At 35.2% G+C, this 23,857-nt stretch overlaps 2 protein-coding genes across 1 annotated transcript in view; one reads left to right on the top strand and one right to left on the bottom strand.

The window, feature by feature from the left end:
* Positions 1 to 23,857, bottom strand: part of Erich1 (glutamate-rich 1) — a gene marked incomplete at its 5' end in the record, with an annotated part of 52,793,804 nt that overhangs the window by 37,851,865 nt on the left and 14,918,082 nt on the right.
* The window catches only part of Vegfc (vascular endothelial growth factor C), a 115,593-nt gene that overhangs the window by 67,543 nt on the left and 24,193 nt on the right, over positions 1 to 23,857 (top strand). Inside the window, exons 2-4 of the mRNA NM_053653.2 lie at positions 3,942 to 4,143; positions 6,119 to 6,309; positions 16,958 to 17,109. Coding sequence (NP_446105.1) covers positions 3,942 to 4,143; positions 6,119 to 6,309; positions 16,958 to 17,109 — 545 coding nt within the window. The remainder of the gene's footprint in view (positions 1 to 3,941; positions 4,144 to 6,118; positions 6,310 to 16,957; positions 17,110 to 23,857) is intronic.

Raw genomic sequence — 23,857 nt, 5'->3', positions numbered from 1 at the left:
AACAGTTAAGACATTACCCTAGACAATTGTGTAGATTACCTTGTGAATGTAATGACATTCTTGGACATAGTTCTCTACTGCCACTAGGAACACACTCATCATTGTTGGTCTGAAAAATGACGGTATCTTTAAAGCAGCGGCCCTTAGGTAGGAGCCTACTTTGTTTATGACTCTTTTGGCTTATGTTATGGCTTTCTTAACTGAGAAGAAGCACAGAGTCCAGATGAGAGGCTCCTTCTTGTCATGTGACTGCTAGCATTGTCATTGTGGTGATTGCTTTATTGTTTTATTCTTTTGGTTGTTGTTCTGTTGTCTCAACTTTGACCTTTGTTTCAGCTTACAATGTTTCCCTCAGTGGCTTTTATGTCATTCTTTACTAATACAAAGGTATGAAAAGCTATGCAAGGGTAATTGCTAATAGCACCTAGTTGATCTACCCGAAACCAACACACAAAATTAGACTCAGTTTCAGAATGTATTAAGCTTCATTTCAACTTATGTATTTGTACTGGCTGGTTTTGTGTGTCAACTTGCCACAAGCTGGAGTTATCACAGAAAAGGAGCCTCAGTTGTGGAAATGCCTTCAAGAGACCCCACTGTAAGGCATTTTCTCAACTATCGATCAATATGGGAGGACCCAGCCCATTGTGGGTGGTGCCATCGCTGGGCTGGTAGTTCTGGGTTCTATAAGAAAGCTGACCAAGCAAGCCAGGGGAAGCAGGCCAGTAAGAAACATCCCTTCATGACCTCTGCATCAGCTCCTGCTTGAGTTCCAGTCCTGACTTCCTTTGGTGATGAAACAGCAACTTGCAAGTAAGCTGAATAAATCCTTTCCTCCCCAACTTGCTTCTTGGTCATGATGTTTGTGCAGGAATAGAAACCCTGACTAAGACAGGATTATAAGAAACTGTCCTTTGTAAACTTCACCAAATTTCTGGAAAACAAAAACCATAAATATTCAAGCCAAAGGCCTAAGAATTAGGAAAAATTAATGAAAATCAAGACTCAAGAGTAAGTCAAGAACAAACTGCCTTTCATGTAAATAGCTCTTCTCTTTGAAGGATTTTCATGTGTTACTTGCTCAGTTGCCGAGACTTCTTCATATCTTTGAAAGTAGAGTATGAATTGCATGTTCCACTGTTTTCTTTCCTTTTTTAATTTTATTTTCTTGGATATTTTATGTATTTACATTTCAAATGTTTTCCCCTTTCTGCCTTCTCACATCCCCCTCCACCTCCCCCTGCTTCTGTGAAGATGCTCCCACTCCTAACCACCCACTCCAACAACAAGGCCCTAGCATTTCCCTACATTGGGTAAATGAGCTTTCACAGGACCAAGGGCTTTTCCTCCTATGATGCTGGACAATGCCATCCTCTACTACATATGCAGCTGGAATCATGAGTCCCTCCATGTGTACTCACTGGTAGGTGGTTTAGTCCCTGGGAGCATGTTTCACTTTTAAACGGTCAAATGTAATCTTAACTTTTATGTCTTCAGTACAGTCCATTGCTAGTCCTTGAAATCCTACCTGAACACCCTCCTACTGCTTACCCTACAGTGCTCAATTCTTAGCTTACTAGTTACTTAGAACATGTAGGAAGCATATCAGAGACATTCGGCACCACACACCCCCTGTTCATGGCCGTGTAGAAGTTTCTGTTAAACTAAAGATCATCGAATGACAGTTCCCTTGCTGCCTGCAACAGTTGCATATCAAGTTTTTCCGTGAGTCATCAGAAAACCTCCACGAATACATGATTGGCATTTCACAAAGTAAAATGATGGCTCCAAGAGGTGAATTTTAATATTATCCAATATAATATGGATCTCCATTCCAAGATGGAGATCACCTAGGCCTTTCTTTCCCAAAGGCTATTATTGATACAAATGTAATACAAAAGTGACCACCCAGTGAGGAAAGGAAATGAACTGCTTCTCCTGGAATCTGCTTTTATTCTATTTGATTGTAATGGTTTCTGCTCTTTTCAGTGATTCTTATGATTTAAATTCTGTATCAAAGCTTCCTTCTGTGAAATTATAAAAAGCTAATCTGATAGACTACAAGGTGCGTACAGATGATTACAGTGAACCTTTTGTTCTGATTATCAAAAGTCATGTATATACATTACATAAAACTCAAAATACAAAATTTATAAGAGCATAATGAAGTCTATAATTATTAGAACATAACTAATTTTGCTTTGTCTCTTTTACTCAGTACAGCAAACATTTACTCAATCCAATCCACCCATATGTAAATTTTGTTCAAAAAGTATGTATCTGGTCCTTGGATGGATTAATGTTCAAACTATGTACCTTTTCCATGCTTAAGTCATACAACTGTCATCATATTGCATTGTGATTCTTTCTTTCTGAGATAGCTGTTGTTCTTTGCAACTTGTTTGACGAGTTCTGTATTTTCTGTATAACACTAGTTTATATTCATATATGAAGATACTTACAATGAATTTGCACACATACCTGATAGAGCATCTTCACTTATATAAAGTGTAATTCCAAAGTGAATTTACTGTCTACATCTGTAAATTCCCAGCAGTTTGTAATATCTTTTCCTTGGATATCTACAAATATATACTCCCCTGTGTCTTGAAGAGTTATTTTTCCATCCTTATTGCTATCATCGTGTGTGTGTGTGTGTGTGTGTGTGTGTGTGTAGCAAGAAAGAGAAATATATATATATATATATATATATACACATATGTATCTGATGAATATGTATATTCACTACCCATATCACTAATGTTCTCTGTGTATCTCTTATTAGATATTAGAAGTCTCATGTTGGTGCTCTTTTTGGTTCAGTGAACACATGACCTATTCTGAAGTTCAGTATTAGCAAAATTGTAAGGGAAGTGTTGTAGCAACCCTCCTGTCACACCGAGCACCTACAACTCCTCATTTTCTAGGACCTATTTAACAACTTGATACTAGTAGAAGCATTATGACATTTTATTGCACATGGAAATGACTGCAACTATATCTGATCACTGTCTTAATTTCTAGTTTTATTGAGGGCTGATTAGCAGATAATCTCTCTCTCTTTCTCTCTCTCTCTCTCTCTCTCTCTCTCTCTGTGTGTGTGTGTGTGTGTGTGTGTGTGTGTGCTTTGAAACTCTCAGAACATTTTCACACACATCATTGCATAGAATGAGCTTTCCTTCATCCCTTTGCCTTCATAGCAGTTCTTTCCTTCAGTAATGAATTTATATCTGAAAATTTTGATTCTTGAATTTTGTGTCACATGTTTTTCTCCAACAAATACACCATGTGTAGAAATTGGGGATTTATGATATTGTATTTTAGTGATGATAATATCTCCTCTAAAGGTCAACATCAATGATTACTTCATGCTGCCTTAACTGGTTCAGTTCTTTTCTCCTAAGGCAGAGCTTTGAGCATTCTAGCAAGTGCTCTGTCACTACACTACCCATGCAGCCTTTAGTCCAGCTTCAAAATCTGTTATGCAATTATATTTTCATTAAAACTAATATGTAATGTATTTTTAAAAGACTTTAGTTATATTAAATTGCTGCTGATACTCAACTTTAAAGGAAATTTGTGTCATTTTACGCTTTTATGAAGCAAATGTGTGTGTCTATGTGTGTGAATAAGTTTATAAGTCAACTAGTTGTCAATATGATATAGAGCTGTGACTTCAATAAATAATATAAAAATCATTTTTAAAATCATATATCATAATTTTTGTCTTATAACCAGTACAGTTTAACTGTGCTGCTTCAGAGACATTTAAATATTAATATAAATTTAATTTGACTATGATAATTTAAGCTAGTCAAAAATTGTTAATAATACTTTTATTAGCAGATACACTATCTGTCGCATTAAACCAGAAAGGTTTTGAATTTGTTTTCTAAACTCTTAGTCTGGGAAAGTATTGATCATGCAACTGTCTTTGACAGGGTTTCGAAGGCAAAGACCTGGAGGAGCAGTTGCGGTCTGTGTCCAGTGTAGATGAGCTCATGTCTGTCCTGTACCCAGACTACTGGAAAATGTACAAGTGCCAGCTAAGGAAAGGCGGCTGGCAGCAGCCCTCCCTCAACATGAGGACAGGGGACACTGTAAAACTTGCTGCTGCACATTACAACACTGAGATCCTGAAAAGTAAGTATGTGTTGCACATACAGAGCCTCATACCCTCCTCACCAGTGATGATGCCAGTGTGGGCCCTTGCATCCTGCTTGACAAACTTGAAGTCCAAAACAGTTAAGAGAATGGAAATAACAGAATTATTTGGAAATTCTTTTATAAGTAGCTAGATGATTCCTTGAAATCTACAGTTAGAAGATACATCGTATCATCACACACTTGGTAATTGAGATAGTAGTCCATTGTAAACATTTAAAAATACTTAAATAAATTTTCTACACTGTGTTAATTTATTTTAGTTTTTTAAGTTAATGTAATTTAGTGGTTCTAAACTTTCCTAATGCTACAGTCTTTTGGTACATTTTCCCGTATTGTGGTGACCCTACCCATAAAATTAGTTTTTTTCTACTTCATAACTCTAATTTTGATACTGTTCTGAATCATAATGTAAATACCTATGTTTTCCAATAGTCTTAGATGACACCCACGAAAGTTGTTGTGTCCTCAAAGGGATTGTGACCCACCCATAGATTGAAAACCACTGGCTTAAAGGTTTATATTTCAAGAAAATGAATATTTTAAAAAATACACGTTCTTTTTGTTTGAATTTGGACATAATTTCCTTTACATGATTGAACATTTATATATTATGCATTAGATGCCTAACACTTCAGGTACTATGTTCATAGACAAGTGGTCATGCGTGGGATACATGAACACCCCCACCACACACACACACACACACTTAAAAATACTGAAATAAAATTTACTGACCCAAATCAGTTCAGTGTCTTATTATATCAGAGAAAAATGGCATAATATGAGTTGGTGGACCATTTAAGTTTTAAATATTATGGGGTTTTAAAGTTTGATATTGGGGTCAGGAAGCTGCCTCAATGGGTAAGAGAACTCTCTATGTTAGCACGAAGATGTGTGTTTGAGTCCCAGGCACCCATGTACAGGTGTTCATAGTTAATGGATGCCTGTAACCCCAGCATGCATAAAACAAAAATGGAAAGTCCTGTGAGCTTGTTGGTCAACCAGCTTAGTCTACTGAGAGTTTCTGCTTCACTGATACAATTCCTATCTCAAGGCAATAGAGGACCTGAAGTATTCCTCTAACCTCTATATAAACCACAACTCCCACACACACACATATACACATAATTTGATATTGCAAAGTATATTTAAAGCAAGTGGAGTAACCCATAATTTAATAGTCCTTAAAAATGTTATTTTAGAGGGAATATTGGAGAAATAAACTATAACACTTAGAAATTGCAGCACTCTTAATATACTACAGAGTCAAAAATCACAGGTAAGACTTACTACAACCTATTGGAAGCAGGCGTCCAGGGGAAAGCATGAAAGGGATGGGTGATTTGATTTTCCTGCAAAGAGTCAGTTTAGGCTAACAATCCAAATAGGTAGAAATGACCTTGCCTTGCACCTAGCTACTGTCATGACATATTTAAAATTACTGGATGGCTTGCCTGAAAATGAGTTTTGAATTGACACCAAAACCATAGTTTTCGTTTACATGTCAGTTTAAAAAGAAGAGCAAAAACATTCTGTTTACATTTACTTCAAGACCACAAAAATTGTACATGCCAAGCAAAGAACATGGCTTTGTTTTCTCAAACTTTGTAAACATACATATATTAAATCCCCCTGTTTAAGCAAGGAGAACCAAACATTTATGTTAGGATAGTGGTGTGATTTTTTTTCTTTTGAAAGCCTTAATGTAATTCTAATTTTGTGGTTACCTCCCTGTAGAAATAATTCTAAAAGGACATCTCTTCAGCTATTCTGCTGAATATATCACATTCCCACTCATGGTGAAATCTGGGATCCTGGCCATTGTTTCTCTAATTGCTTTACACAAAATCTTAAGATCTGAAGTCAAATATGAAAATGACATATGCTGTAGGCTCTGTGTCTCCCTTGGTGACTTCTGTGTAACTTAATTGACTTCCCTGTGACTCGACAGGTATTGATAATGAGTGGAGAAAGACTCAATGCATGCCACGTGAGGTGTGTATAGATGTGGGGAAGGAGTTTGGAGCAGCCACAAACACCTTCTTTAAACCTCCATGTGTGTCCGTCTACAGATGTGGGGGTTGCTGCAACAGTGAAGGGCTGCAATGCATGAACACCAGCACAGGTTACCTCAGCAAGACGGTAGGTATTCCATGTCTCAGTCCTGCATTATAGCCCTTTGAGTGATCAGGGGAAGAGGGACTTGTAGGATTGGTCCCATTGAAGTGACTTACTTCAAGCCAGAGGTTCTTACATTTTTTTTGAGAATGAAGGAAATGTTTTGATGATATTGTGGTTTCTGAAGCTACAGTTTCACAAAGAAAGAAATTAATGCATTATAAACTCTGTTCATCTAATGGAATCAAAGCATAATGAAGAAAATAATAAATATACATGGCATAGTTTAATTACTTATATATGTGTGTATATTATACCATCTATAGCATATACTGCACATAATATATATGTCTACATGTGCTATGTATATACTCATTCATAGCTGCATTTGTGGTGAGCTTGAAGAATATTCATTTATAGGAGCTAGTAAAATGACTCAGTTGTTAAAGGTTGTAATTTTCAAGCATGAGGTTCTGAGTTGAGTTTCTATGTATTGCACAGTGATGTGGATTTGTAACTCCTGTCCTAATGAATGAGAGATAGGTTCAGGAGTCAGCTTGGCTAACCCAGTAAGTAAATCTCACTGAAAGTAACCAAGCAGATGACTCCTTCGATACCATACCTGAGGTTGACCTCTGGCTTTTCTAATTATATTCGCTTAAACACCCATGCTCATTAGCACACACCACACACACACACACACACACACACACACACATACACACACACACACGCACACACACACGCACACACACACACACACACGTCATGGAATAACCATTTTCATTTAGCAATAAAACCTTTTAAATGTTTAAACCGTGTGGTTGTAGAAGTGTAGTAATAGATATTTACTCAAAATTATTATAAAGTTAAATAATCATGTTCTAAGCTGTAAAGGAGAAAGAAAAAATTTTAAACTCTGATTTGCACAAGATAATTTTTTTCAAATTAATAGTTTAACTCCTTTACCTCATCCAAAATATCAGGTGATCAACTATATCAGCTAAACATTGTCTTCATTTACTGTAGTAGTGTCAATGACTGTGGAAATTAAGACAGTTACCTCAATTAATGCCAGGATATCCAGTTAAGAATTAATCATTAAGCCTAACTAGAAGGTCTACGTGAAGGCATTAGAGCAGAGAGCAGTAGGTAATCCTTAAGAAAACTGAACATACAAAAATGACAGAAGATAGCTATCAGAAGGTACAGAAGGATAAGTTACAGGGATATTAATCAGTCTTTAATGACTGCTATCATCTTATTCTAAAAGCAATGGGGCATCAGTGGACATCCTTTAAGGGGGTGGATGGCAGTATTAGCCATATGTTGTTTACAATAGCTTGCTGATGTAAGCCTGAGAACAGGGACAGCTGTGGAGGAGGGGAAGCTGGAGTATGTAAAGCAGAAAGGATAACATCCCACTAACCAGAAAGGGAAACAAGTGCCTCTTAATGTTCTGTGCCAGGAGAAACATTGGGACCTAAAGCAATTTAAGGGAACAGCTAACATCTGTCTGAAGACCTCTCTCTTTTCCAGCTGCACACTCATGGCTGCTCATCTACAGTGTTTGTCATTGAGATCCGTTCCATCTTTCTCCTGATTTCCATAATCCGTACCTAAAATTGTGACTCAGCTTTCTCCTATGGAGACAGTCAGTATGCCTCTGCCTGCTTGAGAAGCAACTGAGTGAAATCTCATCCTCTTCCATTTTTCTGTCTCTTATTAAGTTACCCTGTCATCAGTTTGACCAAGCCAAGTATTCTTTTAACTAAATGTTCAATCAATGATTCCACAAACTTCCAAGTGTCTTTGGAACCAAAATCATGTCTTTGCTCTGATGTAGGCTCATTTGTCTCTCACCAGGAACCTAATAGGCATACTTGGTCCAACATACTTGCAACATTTTGTAGTGATATGAACTCTCTCAGTAGCATTGTATTCCTGGGTGTGGACCAGCATTTATCCAGCATACTGATAAGCTTTAGTTTGCTGATTGGAATATCCCAGAAAAAACAAGAGGTCTCATTAGTGCAAAGACAGTAAGTTGAATACTTTTCATTGTTCTGTTCCTTAAACACAATTTCCTAGGGCCTCCTGCAGTCTCTTCCTCTCCACTCCCATTAGCATTTGCTTTCACGCCAAGGCTGCTTCACCGTGCGCTCATATTCCATAACTCTTGGATTAAGTAGCTTTTCACCTGCAGTGGTGAACACAATCTCCACTTACCCAGTCTCTGCTCATGCTCAGGGTTGGTTACTCATAGAACCCATCTCCACATTCCCATGATATTGTGCTGTGTTGTTCCATGCCTTCTTTTGTTACCTGTAATTCAGCATCATCATGTGATCTGTCAGGTTTTAATTTTTATCTATTAATATTTCTTGTTTGGGCTCTAAATCCCATGAACACAAACATCATTTATTTTTAGCCTAGAGAATACTTAGTGCTGTACTTGGCGTGTAGTCAACACTTGGCACTGAGTAGAAGGGTATTTCAATGAAAGTAAATGACTTCAGATCAGGAGTCGGGTTTGGAGTATGCAGATTTTGTGAGGCTGAAAGCATGAAAGATGCAGAAGCTAGAATGGTGTTGGACACAGAATTCTAGTGAAGTGGCTGGGCCTTCCGCTTTTACTTTGGGAGAAAGCATCATGGTAGTAGTTGTACAATCAAATGAAGCTTATTTTGCTTATGAATAGCAAATGTGTTCACCAGAAAGGGAAAGCCAAAGGCCAAGGTAAAACCAGCATTCATTATTTGTCTCAGGCACTACTTCCTTTCATTTTGTAAAATCCCACCAAAAGGATATGTATTTTCTTGTTTAGGCGAAAAGAATAAATTTAACTTAAATTCCGTTAAGTGAGTGGAACGTAGTGTTGTTTTGTAGTAGTAGTGACATGTGCATTCGTCCAAACAGAATTTAGTATGTGGCCAAGGGAATTAGTATTTGGGTTAAGAGGTTGAGAGTACTGATCTTGTACAGGACCAGAGTTCAGTTCCCAGCCCTGAAATCTGATGGGTCACAAATGTCTGTAAATCCAGCTTCAGGGCATCGAACTGCTCTCTAGTCTCCACAGGCACCTACACTCCATGTACACACATAATCGCCCCTCCCTTACACACATACACATAATTAAAACTAAAGGTGTAAAATAAAACTAATACTCTCTGAGTTATTAAAAGTAGTGTAGGTGTGATGAACAAGGCCCCTACAGGTTTATGGAAGTGCATTCAGGAAACTTTTCATCCCAAGTGTTTAAAGCATGAAACTCCCAAAGGCAGGAAGGAAATGTTCAGTTGTATGTCTCATTTTACTAACACACTTTGTTAAATCTTCTACTTACTAACTCTCTCCTATATTATAAAAAAATACCTTTCCCTTGTACACATGGGGATGTGTGAAGATATCTTTCCAACAAAAGTAAGTTTCTTATTGTGAAATGTCAGTGTAAGGTAAAAGGTAAAAGCTAAATTCCGAGACTTGTCATTTATAACTGTGGCTTAGGACTTGTTTCAGTTACCTAAGGTAAAAGGTGGGGGAGATAGGACCCAAGCTTTTGTTCTGTTAAAGTTTCAGACCCATATTTTAGCAACCAACTTCATCAGTCTGAGTATATAAACTTTAACAACACCAGTATTTCTAGCGTTATGCTCCAATTGTTGATATTTAAAATGGAAACTTCATAGAAATTTTTTTTTCTGGGTCTCTGTGAAGGGCAGGTTATCAGAATGCAGGAGGAAGCCAGTTTCTAGTTGTAAAGTAAAACCACATGGGCTGAGCATTCCAAACTGAAGTAATCAATACCAACTGCTTCAGCAGCCTGCCCCCTTGAGCGTCTAGAAGCATATAGATTGAATGCCATTTTAGTTTCTCAAATGAACATGCCCTGAGTTTATTTTCTTATGTGAAGTTATATCATTCGGAGATCATACCAAAAGCTCAAGTGAATCTTGCATAAAGGAAGTTATTTGCTGATGAAAGTGGAGCCAGAAGAAAGGCAACAGCTTTGAAAATGCATGTGTTGACCAGAAGTTCCTTGGATGTTCAGATTTACCCCCCAAATGTCATCGTAAAGATAATAACGAATGAATGGTTACTAGGACAGTAGGTCTCACTAGGAGGCCTGAGGTTTGCTCACAAGAAATTGAGCCCCCCCTTTGTATTTTAGTAGTCATTAGTACTAGTCCAGAGACGGCAGCCTAGCCTCCGTGAACTAATGTGGAACATTATTTAAAATGCTGCATTTCCCTCTAAAAAAGAAACAGCAATTTGTTTCTTTATATTTATAGAAATCATATAAACATATGTATTGTCAAAATTAATTTTTGTATTTGAATACAATGTATCTTTTTTAACAACACAATATATGTGTGCCTTAGTATACAGTGGAATTTTATGGTGTAAGTATGCAGTATTATTTGTATTGTAGTTAGAAATATTTCTTCCAGAGTGCTTCAGGGGTGTGAAAGATTAATTTATTACACTCACATATATTCATATATTTTATAAATAGAATATGATTTGTATTTTATCTTTAACAAATTAATATTTGGCAAGTACGGTTGTTAGAAAACAGATTTCATCTTTATGTGAAGAAGGGGCTCTTGCCCAGGAAGAGTTAGCAGAGAGTTATGCAATAATAATATTTTTCCTGAAGAAAATAACCAGAAAACCTGTGGAAAAAAAACCCTTGCTTTTGGTCAACTAAAGATATTGATGATGTTAAGAATTATTGAGGACTCTGAAAACTCCTGAGTGGAAATTTTTACCTATGTGTAATGCAATGTGAGTTTCATGCATCACAGTATATTAAATGAGTTCATAGCTACGCTTTTCATTCCAGATCCAATCTGAGTTGTATAGACTTTGAACAGCTGTGGGTGTGGCCAGATCACTAAGTTTAACTGCTTGCACCTCTTCTCATTTTTAGGAATTATTTCTTTTATACCTTCCTTCCAGCCAACCCCTCACCCCATTTTTTATGTTGTATGTGCTCAAAGCTAAGATAATTAGAAGAAAAGAGAATTCTATTTTAGACATGAAGATGTTTTAAAAGCCTCATTTTAGGAATGTATTTGTATCCCAAAATATCCCTGTTGAATTTGATAATAAACTGTACTCCAGGATATTCCCAATGAGGAAGTTCTGCTCTCTCTCTTGACCAGCCTGTAATATGTATAGAAATGAGAATGTTGATCTGTAGCAGTTGCTATGCTATGTAAACACTATTGTTTCAAAGTGGACTTTATTAGAAGTCCATTCTTGTTGATGAGAATAGACCATTACATATTTTTATTAAAGAATGCCAGTAGATAACAACAGGAAACCTAAGGTCAGAAATATTTCTTGTGTCGCTTTATTTAGCACACTTTCACAGACTGTAAAATCAGATGATTTTGAATTCTCAAGCTTTTAAAAAAAGCCTTCTTTATATGTATGCCATTTTAAATGTGTTTCAAGGCCAAAACAAAGCATATATAATATCAGAGTTCATAAATAATGCTTTACCACTTAAATAATAGGTTAAATATAAATTAATATTATGTGTTATTCTAGAAGTGCTTTCTTTATAGGATAAGACTGTTTTAGTAAATATCAGGCTGCAATTGATTGCAATATTAAGTAGGTTGTGGTATCTCTTAGTACCAACTGTACTAAATTGTAGGCACACTAGATATGAACCACTATTTAATTCTGCACACCATGCCTGAATTTTGTACTTTGAATGTAAAGGAATAAAAAATAGTACTATGTACAGATTAAAATACAAATTAGTCTGACAGCAGAGTAAGTACAGTATTAAAGCATAATACAATCCACTTACAATTCCAAGGATCAATGTGTTTATATAGGTCATGAATTTATAGACAGAGAATGGTAGACAATCGTATCGTAGACTCTATCAACAGAGGATTGTAGTCAACCATATTGTTCAGATTTTATGAAATAGCCAGAGACAATTTCACATGAAGTTTCAATTTCACTGTGGTTACTAATTTCTTTAGAACATTTTTAAAAGAAACTCTCTGGTACCTTAAAATTTCTAATGTAGTATCTATCTCTCACTGTCATGTGTTCACTATGTGTGCACAAGGACAAGTACATATGTGTGTGCATCAGTACATGCTCACATGTGTGTCACATTCACTCACACTGATAATATTAACCATGACCTGCACACAAGCAAGTATCAATATTGGAGATTATCATCCTGGAATACAAGCAAGGATTTTATAGTGCTTATAGATAATCAAGAAATCATTATTGAAGATCTGAACAAGGAAAAAAGTTATTTAAGTAGATTTTTTTAAAAATCAAAAACTAATAAAGATTTACATTAACCTTGGCTGCTGCTGCTCCTGCTGCTGCTGCTGCTGCTGCTGCTGCTGCTGCTGCTGCTGCTGCTGCTGCTGCTGCTGCTGCTGTAATAAGGGGGAGGAGGAGAGACAAGGGAGAATACAAACTCCCCAGTAGTCATCACCATCCTCAGCACTGTTTTACAAGTAATGGGATGGAGGCTGGCTTAGGATTGAAACAAGTCCTTCTAAGCCACAGTTATAAATGACAAGTCTCAGAATTTAGCTAATGCCTGTTATTCCTTAAGACCAAGCTCTTGGCTTTAGTTTCATACTAAGAAATGACTAATGATGAAAACAACCAACAATGTGAAGAATATCTCTTTTAACCTGAAAGCGGCACGTGTGTTTTTAAAAACATATTTCTAGATATTGTATTTTATAAGTGTGTATCATCTGATTTGGAACAAAAAGACATATGTATGCATTCTAAGTAACATAGAGTTTAACATAGCTATTAAAAAACCACACATTAGCCTGCAAACAAAAAATTACAGTAATTTGAAATATTAGACATATTTCTATCGACATACACATACAGGCCAAAACAGAAAGCAATTAGAAACTAGAGAAGACCCTTGAGTATATAACAAGAGCTGGCATCGGTACAGTTAGCCTTTTGAGGTTGCTAAAAGATAAAGCTTAGTTGTTAGGAATACTTCTACTTTTCCTATTAATCGAACAATTCTCTGGATCTCTCACCTTTCGCCACTGACATATTCAAATACGGAGTGAAGAAAGCTTGAGATTGGAGGACATGCTTTAGATGGAAATATTGCTTTCAGTGTATTTGTGTCTGTATGACACCATAACGCTGCTCAGCTTCCTCCTTGCCTCCTTAGCCACAGTGAAATGTGACAATGTTAATTGTGATTTTGTTTTCCTTGAGTTTAGTTAGCTCTAAAGATTTTTTCTCTGAAGCACCAACTGTAGTTGTGGGGCTTTTAGAAGTCCTCCAGTATCCATCAAACATAACTCTGTTAAGGGTTGGCTTTTAAGCCTCTTCACCTGCTAAATCATCCCTTTAATTATTTATTCATCCACGTCTCTTTCTACCTTTGGAAGTTTACAGCCATGTTCACTTTTCTAGGAATGTGCTTTTTTAACACAGTTTAACTTTTCGCCATCCAACCAAAACATTCTGAAAAGTCTTGCTACTAAATATGAACCATACTTTCATGACACTATGATAGTGAATATTATCTACTTGGTTGATCGAATGCTTCCATGATCACTGAGGCTGCTCGCTGTGGCCTTCTGGTCCCTCTTCCCTTTGGATAACAGAGTGGATAGAGCCAAGCATAGCAGTAACATCGTGGGTAGAGATGCTTCTGCCAAGACTCAAGGGCCAGGGTCACTTCAACCTTTTTCTGCCTTCTCTGTATCTGTTATCCTCAGTAATGCCTTGTCCGTCACTGCTGGATTCTGTGCTACTTCATTTTGTAAGAGAATGCCAGTGCTTGCAATAGGAAGACTTCTATAACCACAAATGTCCCAGTTGCTTGCCACCTCTGAGTCTTTTTCCAGTTATACTAGGCTCTCATCCTGTACCACATTTCCATATGCTGTTCCTCTCTTACAGTAAGCTCCTATCCAGCCACATCCCACAGAGATTGTGATCCTATTCTCTACGTAGTCCTTACCATACATGGTTACTAAGAGATTTTTACCCAACACTTAGCCAAAAGACCTCTTTTCAAGTTCTCTCCTGTGTCCCCCTTCCATTGCATAATCCCTTCTAGCCTTCCCAATTAAAAGTCTACCTTTTCACAAGATATTTACAGATGTATTTACATTATGTATGAATGACCCTGTCCTCTAGGTTTTCTTATTACATGCATTCTCTTTTCATTCTCAATGATCTCACTAAATCACATATCAATGTCCATGATTTTATTCACAACTTTGGTACTGACAAGCTCTTGTCCAGTTCTAGAGACAAGCATTTAACTGTTCATTATATAAGCACTGTTAGACTTTATTTACTAATATATAGGTCTTCCTACCATTTACATTGTAAAATGTAAGATACAGTATATATGAAAGTAAAATCATGAATATAAAACTAAGAAGTAAAGCATAGTTCAGTGTTAGATCATGTGCAAGAGCCTAAACTGTATCCCCAATACCACAAAATTATAGAAATGATTTATAAATATATTAAAAGTCCTCCTGTTGTGCACAACTTATATGTCACCTACATTTCTTGTTATTATTATAGGTTTAGGCCATGCACTGAAATGTAAAACAGGTGTAACATATGTAAACCTGCAAAATACTCTCAATAAAAAAAAAGTCTATCTATAGATAAAGACGTCAGTCATTTCATTAAATGAGAAGTTCATGACAACAACATAAACAAATGTGTGTTCAAAGAAGAACTAAAATCACAATTATGGCCATGTTGTAATCATATATTGTCTATGGAAAATATATAATATTCTATAAAGCACATACAGCCTTAAAAATTTATGCAAATACTAACATCTCTATAGCAAACTATACATGTTCATATCCACATATAATGTGTTATATATAGTTTTCGCAGCAAACCAGTTATTATATTATCTTTAGTTAGCTTATTATTAAAGTAAAATTTATAACTTAGTAAAGCTTAACCACTTTTCCAAACACAAACACATTTTAAATATGGGACCTAAGAAAAATATCCTATCTGGGTATAATCTTCTATCCATCTTTTATGAACATGTTATATTTTGCTAGAAAGTATTTGAATTGTTTAGTGTAGATGTAAGTACCATTCAAATAAAAAAATATGTATCATACAATAAAATTTATTTGGATAGGTACTTTAAAACATAGAATTTCATATTAATGGTGTAGTATGTATTATAAAATATGCACACATTTTACAATCAGGTTAAATACATATCTCCTCAAATATGTCTTACTTATTCATTCAAAACTATTGAAAATCCTCCTCGCTTATTGAGATATGCAGTACACGATCACTGTAAGTAGTCCTTTCATTGGGAAATAGCACCCCAAAACTAAGTACCACAGCCTAACTGCAGCATATCTGCTCATTCCTCCCTAGTTTCTGGAAACCAACTTTTCTACTCTTAATTTCATTGACATCAGATAATTTATTTTCCACCTACTTATGAGATCTCACATTATCTGTATGTCTATGTCTGGCTTTTTTCACTTAACCTAATCTTCAGGTCCAGCTATGTTCTCTTTATACTGTGTACCCAAACAGTTAAGTCCATCTATATTGGCTGTATATCCACAACTATCAAGAGAATTTTAGCTCCTTACCCTTGTCAGCAATTGTCCACTGATGACTTGAACTTACATCCAGGGAGGGAGCAGTTGCACAGGTCTGAGGTATTTTGCCCATTATATCATTTCTCAGATTGCCACAACAATTCAGAATAACACAGGGTTCAACTGTCATTTCTCTACTATAAATACATCTTACAAACAAACCAATGAATGGGTAAGGCTTCACTTTTGCCATTATATTTTAGTGATAAATTGGCTTATAAAATTTAGGAGTCGATATCCACTTTGTCTTTGTGTTCTGAGTAAAATATTGCCTTTTCCCCCTTGAGAACTAATGTTCTCCATAAACTAGAAGTGCAGTAGACCCCTTAGGTAAACTGCATCTTCACACTCTTATTCAACAGCAAGTAAAATGGCTTACTTTTATAAGGTCTGTCAAGATTGCAGTAACACAGCTTTGTTTGTTAAAAGAATGGGTTGCTCGGTTTTTGTTTATTTTAAATGTTATAAATTCCCAAGATCTGAGATGTGTGAAACCTTCAAGAAGAAATTTCATTTGGAACAAAAAGTCATTTCATAAGCCTAATTTATGTCTATGGACTCAGTTTACATAAAATAGAACTTAACTAAGGATCTGTAAGCTGTGCAGCCAGTAGCTTTGCTCATAAATCAGGAAGATATTTACTACAGATAATTTGAATCATACTTTAAATCCATGAACTTTAAGACCTTGCTACTGAGTAATCTGGGAGGGTTAAATAATTCTCTTTCCTTGAACACAGTAGTCTGTCACTTCTTTGTACCAAATCATTACTTGCTCACCAAACTTTTAATGATTCATAACTAGCGATGTGATGTAAGCATCTGAACTATTTATTATTCTAATGGAAGATACTGTTGAGGAGCAAACCACTTGTCACTTTGTTATTACGAAAAGTATTAATGCCCTGCATATATTACACAGTGCTAAGTCATAGGAAGCTAATCCCACTCACTCTTTTGGACTCCAACAAAGTCCTTTGTAGCATCTATATAATACTGTTCTTCTTTTTGTCCCTTTGTAGTTGTTTGAAATTACAGTGCCTCTCTCTCAAGGCCCCAAACCAGTCACAATCAGTTTTGCCAATCACACTTCCTGCCGGTGCATGTCTAAACTGGATGTTTACAGACAAGTTCATTCAATTATTAGACGTTCTCTGCCAGCAACATTACCACAGTGAGTATGAATTAAGCCTATTTTTTCTACATCTCCTCCTAATATAAAATTGTCTTCCAATAAACACAAGTTTATCGAAGGAAGCTTTTAAAAGACTGTTATATTTCTTCATGGAATACAAAACACAAGATACTATATAATAAAAGACGAATTATACTGAGCTACCTTTTGCATAGTTGGGGTAGTTTGCAATATAAAAGGATGTTCTATAGAATGGTGCACAACCTGCCACTATTCATACAATTAATTAAGTAGTCACAATGATTTAACATCTATAAAATTGAATGTTCCCTTTCAAATGATTCTAAAGCTTAAAAATTTAAACCTTAATGATTAAAGTATAAAACAAAAAATATCCATACATATTATGATGATATATAAGACATAGTTGAAATGTATCTCCCTATTTCTTATTTCAGCAGAATGTGACTATTGAATTCTTAATTACTTGAAATTTCTCTTGATGTTACTGAAATTAACATTCAAACTATCATTTAACATTCAAGTTGTTTTCGTGTCTTCATTTTAGCTTAGCAAAGAGTAGCATTTGAGCAAAGGGAGTGACAGAACATTAATTTGGACACTCTGAATAACTGAATTGGAATAATTGGAATACTTTTCATTGTCATTTGGGTCTTAGGAACTTTGAACCCAAAACAAAGTTGCAGCTCAGCATTTTTAAAAATCATTTCTGGTACATATAATAGATACATAAGAGTGAATCAAGCATAATTCCAGTGCTTACTACAATAGCATATGTAGATGGATAGTATGTAGGGCAGAAAATTAAGAAACCCCTTCACCTTAGGAGCTTTGGCCATAAAAGTTTCACTCATGGTGGGCCTCCCCTGGGGTCTCTTCACGCTGCTCAACTTAATCTGGCAGATAAGTGGCCTTCTTAAGGCATTTTACAGAACTCAATGATAGCTTAAATATTAACACAAATCTATCCTCCTTGGCATGAAGAGGAAAAGGTCTCACAGATTTCTGTGAAGAAAACATGGTAATATAAAAAGGCAAAGTGAGCTCCTTAAATGAAGAGTAGGTCCTACGGGTTGGCTCATTCATGCAGCTTTCGGAGTGCTGTTCCTTTTCTAGACCCTATTTCCTTAGGCATAGCATCCATTCTGAGAATGTAAAGTATCATCTTTGCGTTTGGGCTTCTCCAAATTTCATCTGAAGATCTGATAATGGTCTTGGCTTCTAGTAATTTTTGTATACTTATCTTACACTTCCATATAATTGGATTAGCTATATGTCACTTCCAAAGATGATCTCAGTCCCTTCTATTTCTCTACTTTTCAAAGCACAGAGTTCTCATATTCTTTTGAGACTTTGAAATTTGCAGGTCTGGCTAATTATTTCTTCCTTTATTCCCATCGTCATTTGGGAGAAGAAGGCAATACCTTTTCCAACTTACATATAATTATATAGAATTATATCCACCGACTTCATTCTCTGTGTACGTCTGATTTAGTACATCAGTGTCAAGCCAGTCTCTTTCTCCTATTCCTGTTCACTACTGTAAGCCTTAAAAGACATCATTTGATTCATCCAAGAAGAGTGCTTATCAATTGCTTTAAGAATTGAGCACACATTTCTCAACATTCTTTCTCTGTGTCATCTTGTCATTAGTCTACATGTCTGTGTTTTACTAAGTCTAAATCCCTGGTCACAAGTTCATTTCCTGCTCTGAATCTTATTTCTATTATGACTTTAGCTCTAAGTTCTCTTTTCTGCCTTTTTAAGGCCAGATCCATTTCTTGACCTCAGATTAAGGTCCTTCCCCTGCATTTTCCTCATCAAACTACCACAGTCAAGAGTGTTTCTGTGTTAAGATGACTGTGTTTCTTTTTGCTGTGGAGATTATGCCTTAGAGATGTAATTGTGTTATTATTATATGTACATCTAGTTTATTTATTTCATAACTTCTATGTTATATTAAATTATTAAATGATCATGTTTTCATATAACAATATACTACAGGCAAATCAATGTACCTCAAAATATAAAGAGAAGCGTATATTCAAAGAAGGTAGAGGAAGAGACACACAGAGAAGAACAAGTTATGGAGGCACAAGTATCTTAAAGCTAAGGTTGCTGAATTTACTGCTTTGTTAATTGGTTGATGCCTACAGTATCCATGAAGATGTAATGAAATTGAACAGTCTAGTGGCAATGAATGGGATGAGTTAATTAGATTTTAATCCATTAATTTAATAGGACATTAAATAATGAAAAGAGTAGACTGTGATTTTCACATAGGAAGCACCAGCCTAAAGATCCTTTTTATAAAGGCATGAAACTAGAAAAGGAAGTTAACAGATAAACGATGTGAAAAGGCTCAGAATAGTCAAAGCATCCTGAACTGTACATGATATATCAAAAACTGTCTGACAATTATAATTTAAAAATGATAATGACATTATGTCAGTCTTTGGAGTAGTGTCAAATTGAAAAGAAAGATAAGGGGTGGCAAAAAATAGAAAATTCCAGCTTAGGTGATAATTCATCTTTTATTTGTTTACTGAAATTGTTATGAAATGTGTTCAATGGCAATAAATTACATTTACTGGAATTTAAGGGGAAAGTTTCATTATTTGAAGATGGATATCTTTGCTTAGGAGAACAGCAGTTTCATGTGCCAGGTGATTTTTTGCTTAAGACTTGAAAACTCAGAATCTTTAGACCATCAATCTGTAATAGATCCTCAGTCCAACTGCTTAAAAAGCTCAAAAGTCATGACATTTTCTTTTCCCAGCTTTAATTGCCCAAATTCCCTTTAAGTTTGAAGATCATACATTGTTCCATCCTTGAAATATAAATAGAGGACCATGAAAATAATTTTTTTTAACATTTATAAAAGAGTAGAAATATAGGATACTCCCACTAAATCAAAACATAATATTTTAAAAATGTTTTTGTTTTTGTTTTTTATTATTTATTCACTTTACATCATGATTGCTGCCCCAACTCCTTCACACAGTCCTTCCCTCCATCCCCATCTCCTCTGAGTGGAGGCATCCCCCATATCTCCCCACCCTGGTACATGAAGTGTCTGCAGGACTAGAGTCATCCTCTCCCACTGACGCTAGACAAGGCAGCCCAGTGAGGGGAATGTATTCCACAAACAACATCGGGTTTAGGGACAAACCCAGCTCCAGTTGTTGGTGGACCCACAAGAAGACTGTGCTGCATACCTGCTACATATGGACCGGGAAATTAGATCCAGCCATTTATATTCTGTGTTTGGTGGTTCAGCCTCTGAGTGTCCCCAAGGGTCCAGATTAGTTGATTCTGTTGGCCTTCTTATAGAGTTTCTATCTCCTTTAGGGCCTCAATCATTCCCTCAACCATCTGATCAGAAAGAATTTTTTCTCAGCATTCATAAATATGCGTTCTAGGATGTTCTAGAAATATCCTCTTTGCAAATTTAAAATCCCTATGAACACTGTCATTATTTTTGAAGCTGTAGTGTATCTATCTACTCATCATTTCTTCAATTCTCATAGAATATGTTTCTATATACACATATATAAATATAGAATATATATGTTTGTCTATATACTTATATATGTATATGTATTATATTATGTATGTGTGTGTATTATATATTATCATGCTCTATTGAGGACCTGTTGGTTTGAATGAACTTACCAGTGAAAGTTAGTCAAGAGAATCATTGTTTGAATCCTGAAGCAATATTTTTTTCTAACAAGGTGTTATGTAGTAGCTGGATGGTCTGTTTTATCCAAGATTGCATTTGATATCACTGCATTTTTGTGACTTGCTGGTTGACAAGGAGCAGGAACAACATAATGTAAATAGCACAATGTAAATAATAGTCTATCAGTTTACATGCCTCAGTGACACTGTGCATGTTATTTTCCCAGCAGAAAGGAAAATTAATGATAAATTCAAAAGACTAATAGTTTTTAAAGCATCGAACAGCAGCTTTCAGAGATTTGCTTCATTTTTTTAAGGTATTAAGGTACATAGAAAGTTTTCTGTACAGAAAAATGGTGAGACAAGTTTCAGCACAATCAAAACAGTTGACATATTTTTGTTCTCATAAAATAGACAATGAAATAGTATTATTTCAACCTTGTTGACATACAGTGCCATTCCTTTTGGAGGGAATGATACAAAGAAGAATTAAGGATATTATATTTAATAATTATAATAAACAAAATTCCAGAGACTACATTAGAGTTCTCCTTGTAGTACATTCTAGAGAATTTGGCAGTGAATAATGTCATGTACCCACCATTATACTACCACATAGAAGAGTTTCATTTCTCTTGAAATTCCATGTTATGCCTCCTCATTTCCCTTCCCTTGTACTCCTGACACTAGTGAGTTATTTTGAGGTCACATCAACCTTCTATTACCCTTTAGTGACTTTTCGTGTTGCCACTTGGTTTGGGTTTCACTTTCTGCTGGTGAAGTATTGTAACAAGGTTATAATACCAGAGTCTTTCTGAAGCACATTCTTAATGAATTTCTGATTATTCAACTTTATATTTTCTCAGACTTATTTCAATTATTTTGAAATAATTGTGGATATAAAATCTGACAGTGATAAAATAATTTTTATTGTTGTATCCTATTAAAAGTTCTGTAAACCCTCTAAAAACAAATGAATCACAGGCCTTAATACCTTTCTGCACACTTAACTCACCCAGGTTCCTCCTCTTGTAACCTTAAAGTTCAAAACTCAAGCACTATGTGGTCAGTTAACTAGTTAATGGCTATATAGCCCGACGACTTCATACCAAATATTGGACAACATTTTATGGCATGCTAATGCTTTATAACAGTTGTTTGGAATTATATAAGAAGAAAAATATATGGTATTGCCAATTTATTTTTAAATGAATGAACATAATTTCTTGTTCTTTCAAATATTCCTTCACAAATTTATTAAAAGCACAGACTTTCCATCCATTACACTTATATATCCTTCTTTTTCTTCAACAACTGAACAAACCCTGGCTCTAACCTCTCTCCTTCCTGTTTGAAGACCAACAGGACGTGGGCAAACAACAACACAAATACACAAGGCTAGAAACATATGAAAATCAACAAAAATTAATACAAATAAGCATATGCAAATTATTTAGATATATGTATATTAAATATAGTCCCTTATATTTTAAACATCAGAGTCTTAAGATGCATTATTTCTTACTACGTCTGATGAGGAAAGTTACATTATAACATTGAATACAAGGGCACTTTGCTTACATGTGGTGTGTGTGTGAGAGTGTATGTGTATAGGAACTGAACACATAGTCTCTCATACAGTAACAAGCACTCTACCACTCAGCTATGAATAGCTGAAACCTCTGAAAGTTTTCAGAGTGAAAGGTTTTATTACTTTTTATAGATTGGAAAGCACTATAGGAAAGCTATAACTGAATAAATATCTATATAAACTTAAAAGTGTATTCTGGCGACATGAAGAATGATGTCAAGATAAGAAATTATTGAAAAAGTATGTGAAACAAAACTAATGGAGGATTTTAGCAGAGCTCTGCAGCCTTTACATCACCAAAATACTGCAGTCCTTCCAGTTGCTTTCAGACCACAACCTTTTAAGAAATGTCAGGGTCTATATTCTTCTATAATATACTTTTACAGAGTTGAAGTATAGATGCTGTCAACAGTAGACATTTAAGAAATCAGATATGTGTCTTGATAGCAAAGTTATTCATGTAGCTAGCAATCCCTTTATTTACTTTTTTGGCTCATCTAGAATTGGGGCTAGTGTTTTGCACATATCAAAACATCATTTTGTAACTAAAGATTAAACTTTGTCAATTGTTCTTTAAAAGCCTGCAAAGAAATTGAGATTAATTTATAAAGTAAATCTAGTACAAAGATTATAGTTCTTTGAAAGAATCATAGCATGTCAGTTCATTTCTGTCAAATGCCACTTAGGAGTGGTGTATTTTATATCATTTGGTGCATTTTTGAGGATTCAAGGGATATCATATTTTATCATATAAAATTCCAGTGCCAAAATATAGAGAATATGAGTCACAAGTGTAGAATACATGAGAAAGCATGTCATAATATTTAAAGTACAAGAGCTAGGAATTACAACCCAACACTTAGAATTTGCTATACCCAGAATGCAACATCTTTCTAAATGTTCACACATGAAAATGGACTAATTAAATTGACTTTATCATTGAATACATCAGTTTCCCCCATTGAGAAAAGCATAGATGCTTAAATTCATGACTTCTGATTTCAAACAACAAAACCAATGGCTAGCAATCTGCCTAGTGAAGTTTTCAAATAATGAAATAATTCTTATAAAGGTAACTTTTATCTTTCCTAAAAATTCCAAGTTCTATTTGGAGGAAAACATGAGAAAGTTCATTTGCTTACATAGATCAACATTAAGAATTATTCGACGCCTTGCAAAAACATGTTTCAAATAATGTATATAACAAATATAACATGTGAAATCTCTTATTAATAAAAATCTCTTTATGTGCACATTAATCATTACTTTTGAATATCATTTTCAAAAGCTTGAAAAAGTTTGATTTAAAGCACAAATGTAATGAGTATATTGTGCTAATCCTTCAATCTAATATGACAGCACTTCCTTTCATTTTAATATATTTGAAAATCTTGTTTCCCATCCATTATTTTTGGAATGATAGTCTGTAAAACCTAAGATTATGATTCTTACATTTAAGGGGGCATCATTGAAACATTACAAAATTAAATT

This window comes from Rattus norvegicus, chromosome 16, assembly GCF_021556685.1.
Source record: "Rattus norvegicus strain SHRSP/BbbUtx chromosome 16, alternate assembly SHRSP_T2T, whole genome shotgun sequence".
Classification (NCBI taxonomy): Eukaryota; Metazoa; Chordata; class Mammalia; order Rodentia; family Muridae; genus Rattus; species Rattus norvegicus.
This window is presented reverse-complemented; position numbering and strand designations above follow the sequence as displayed.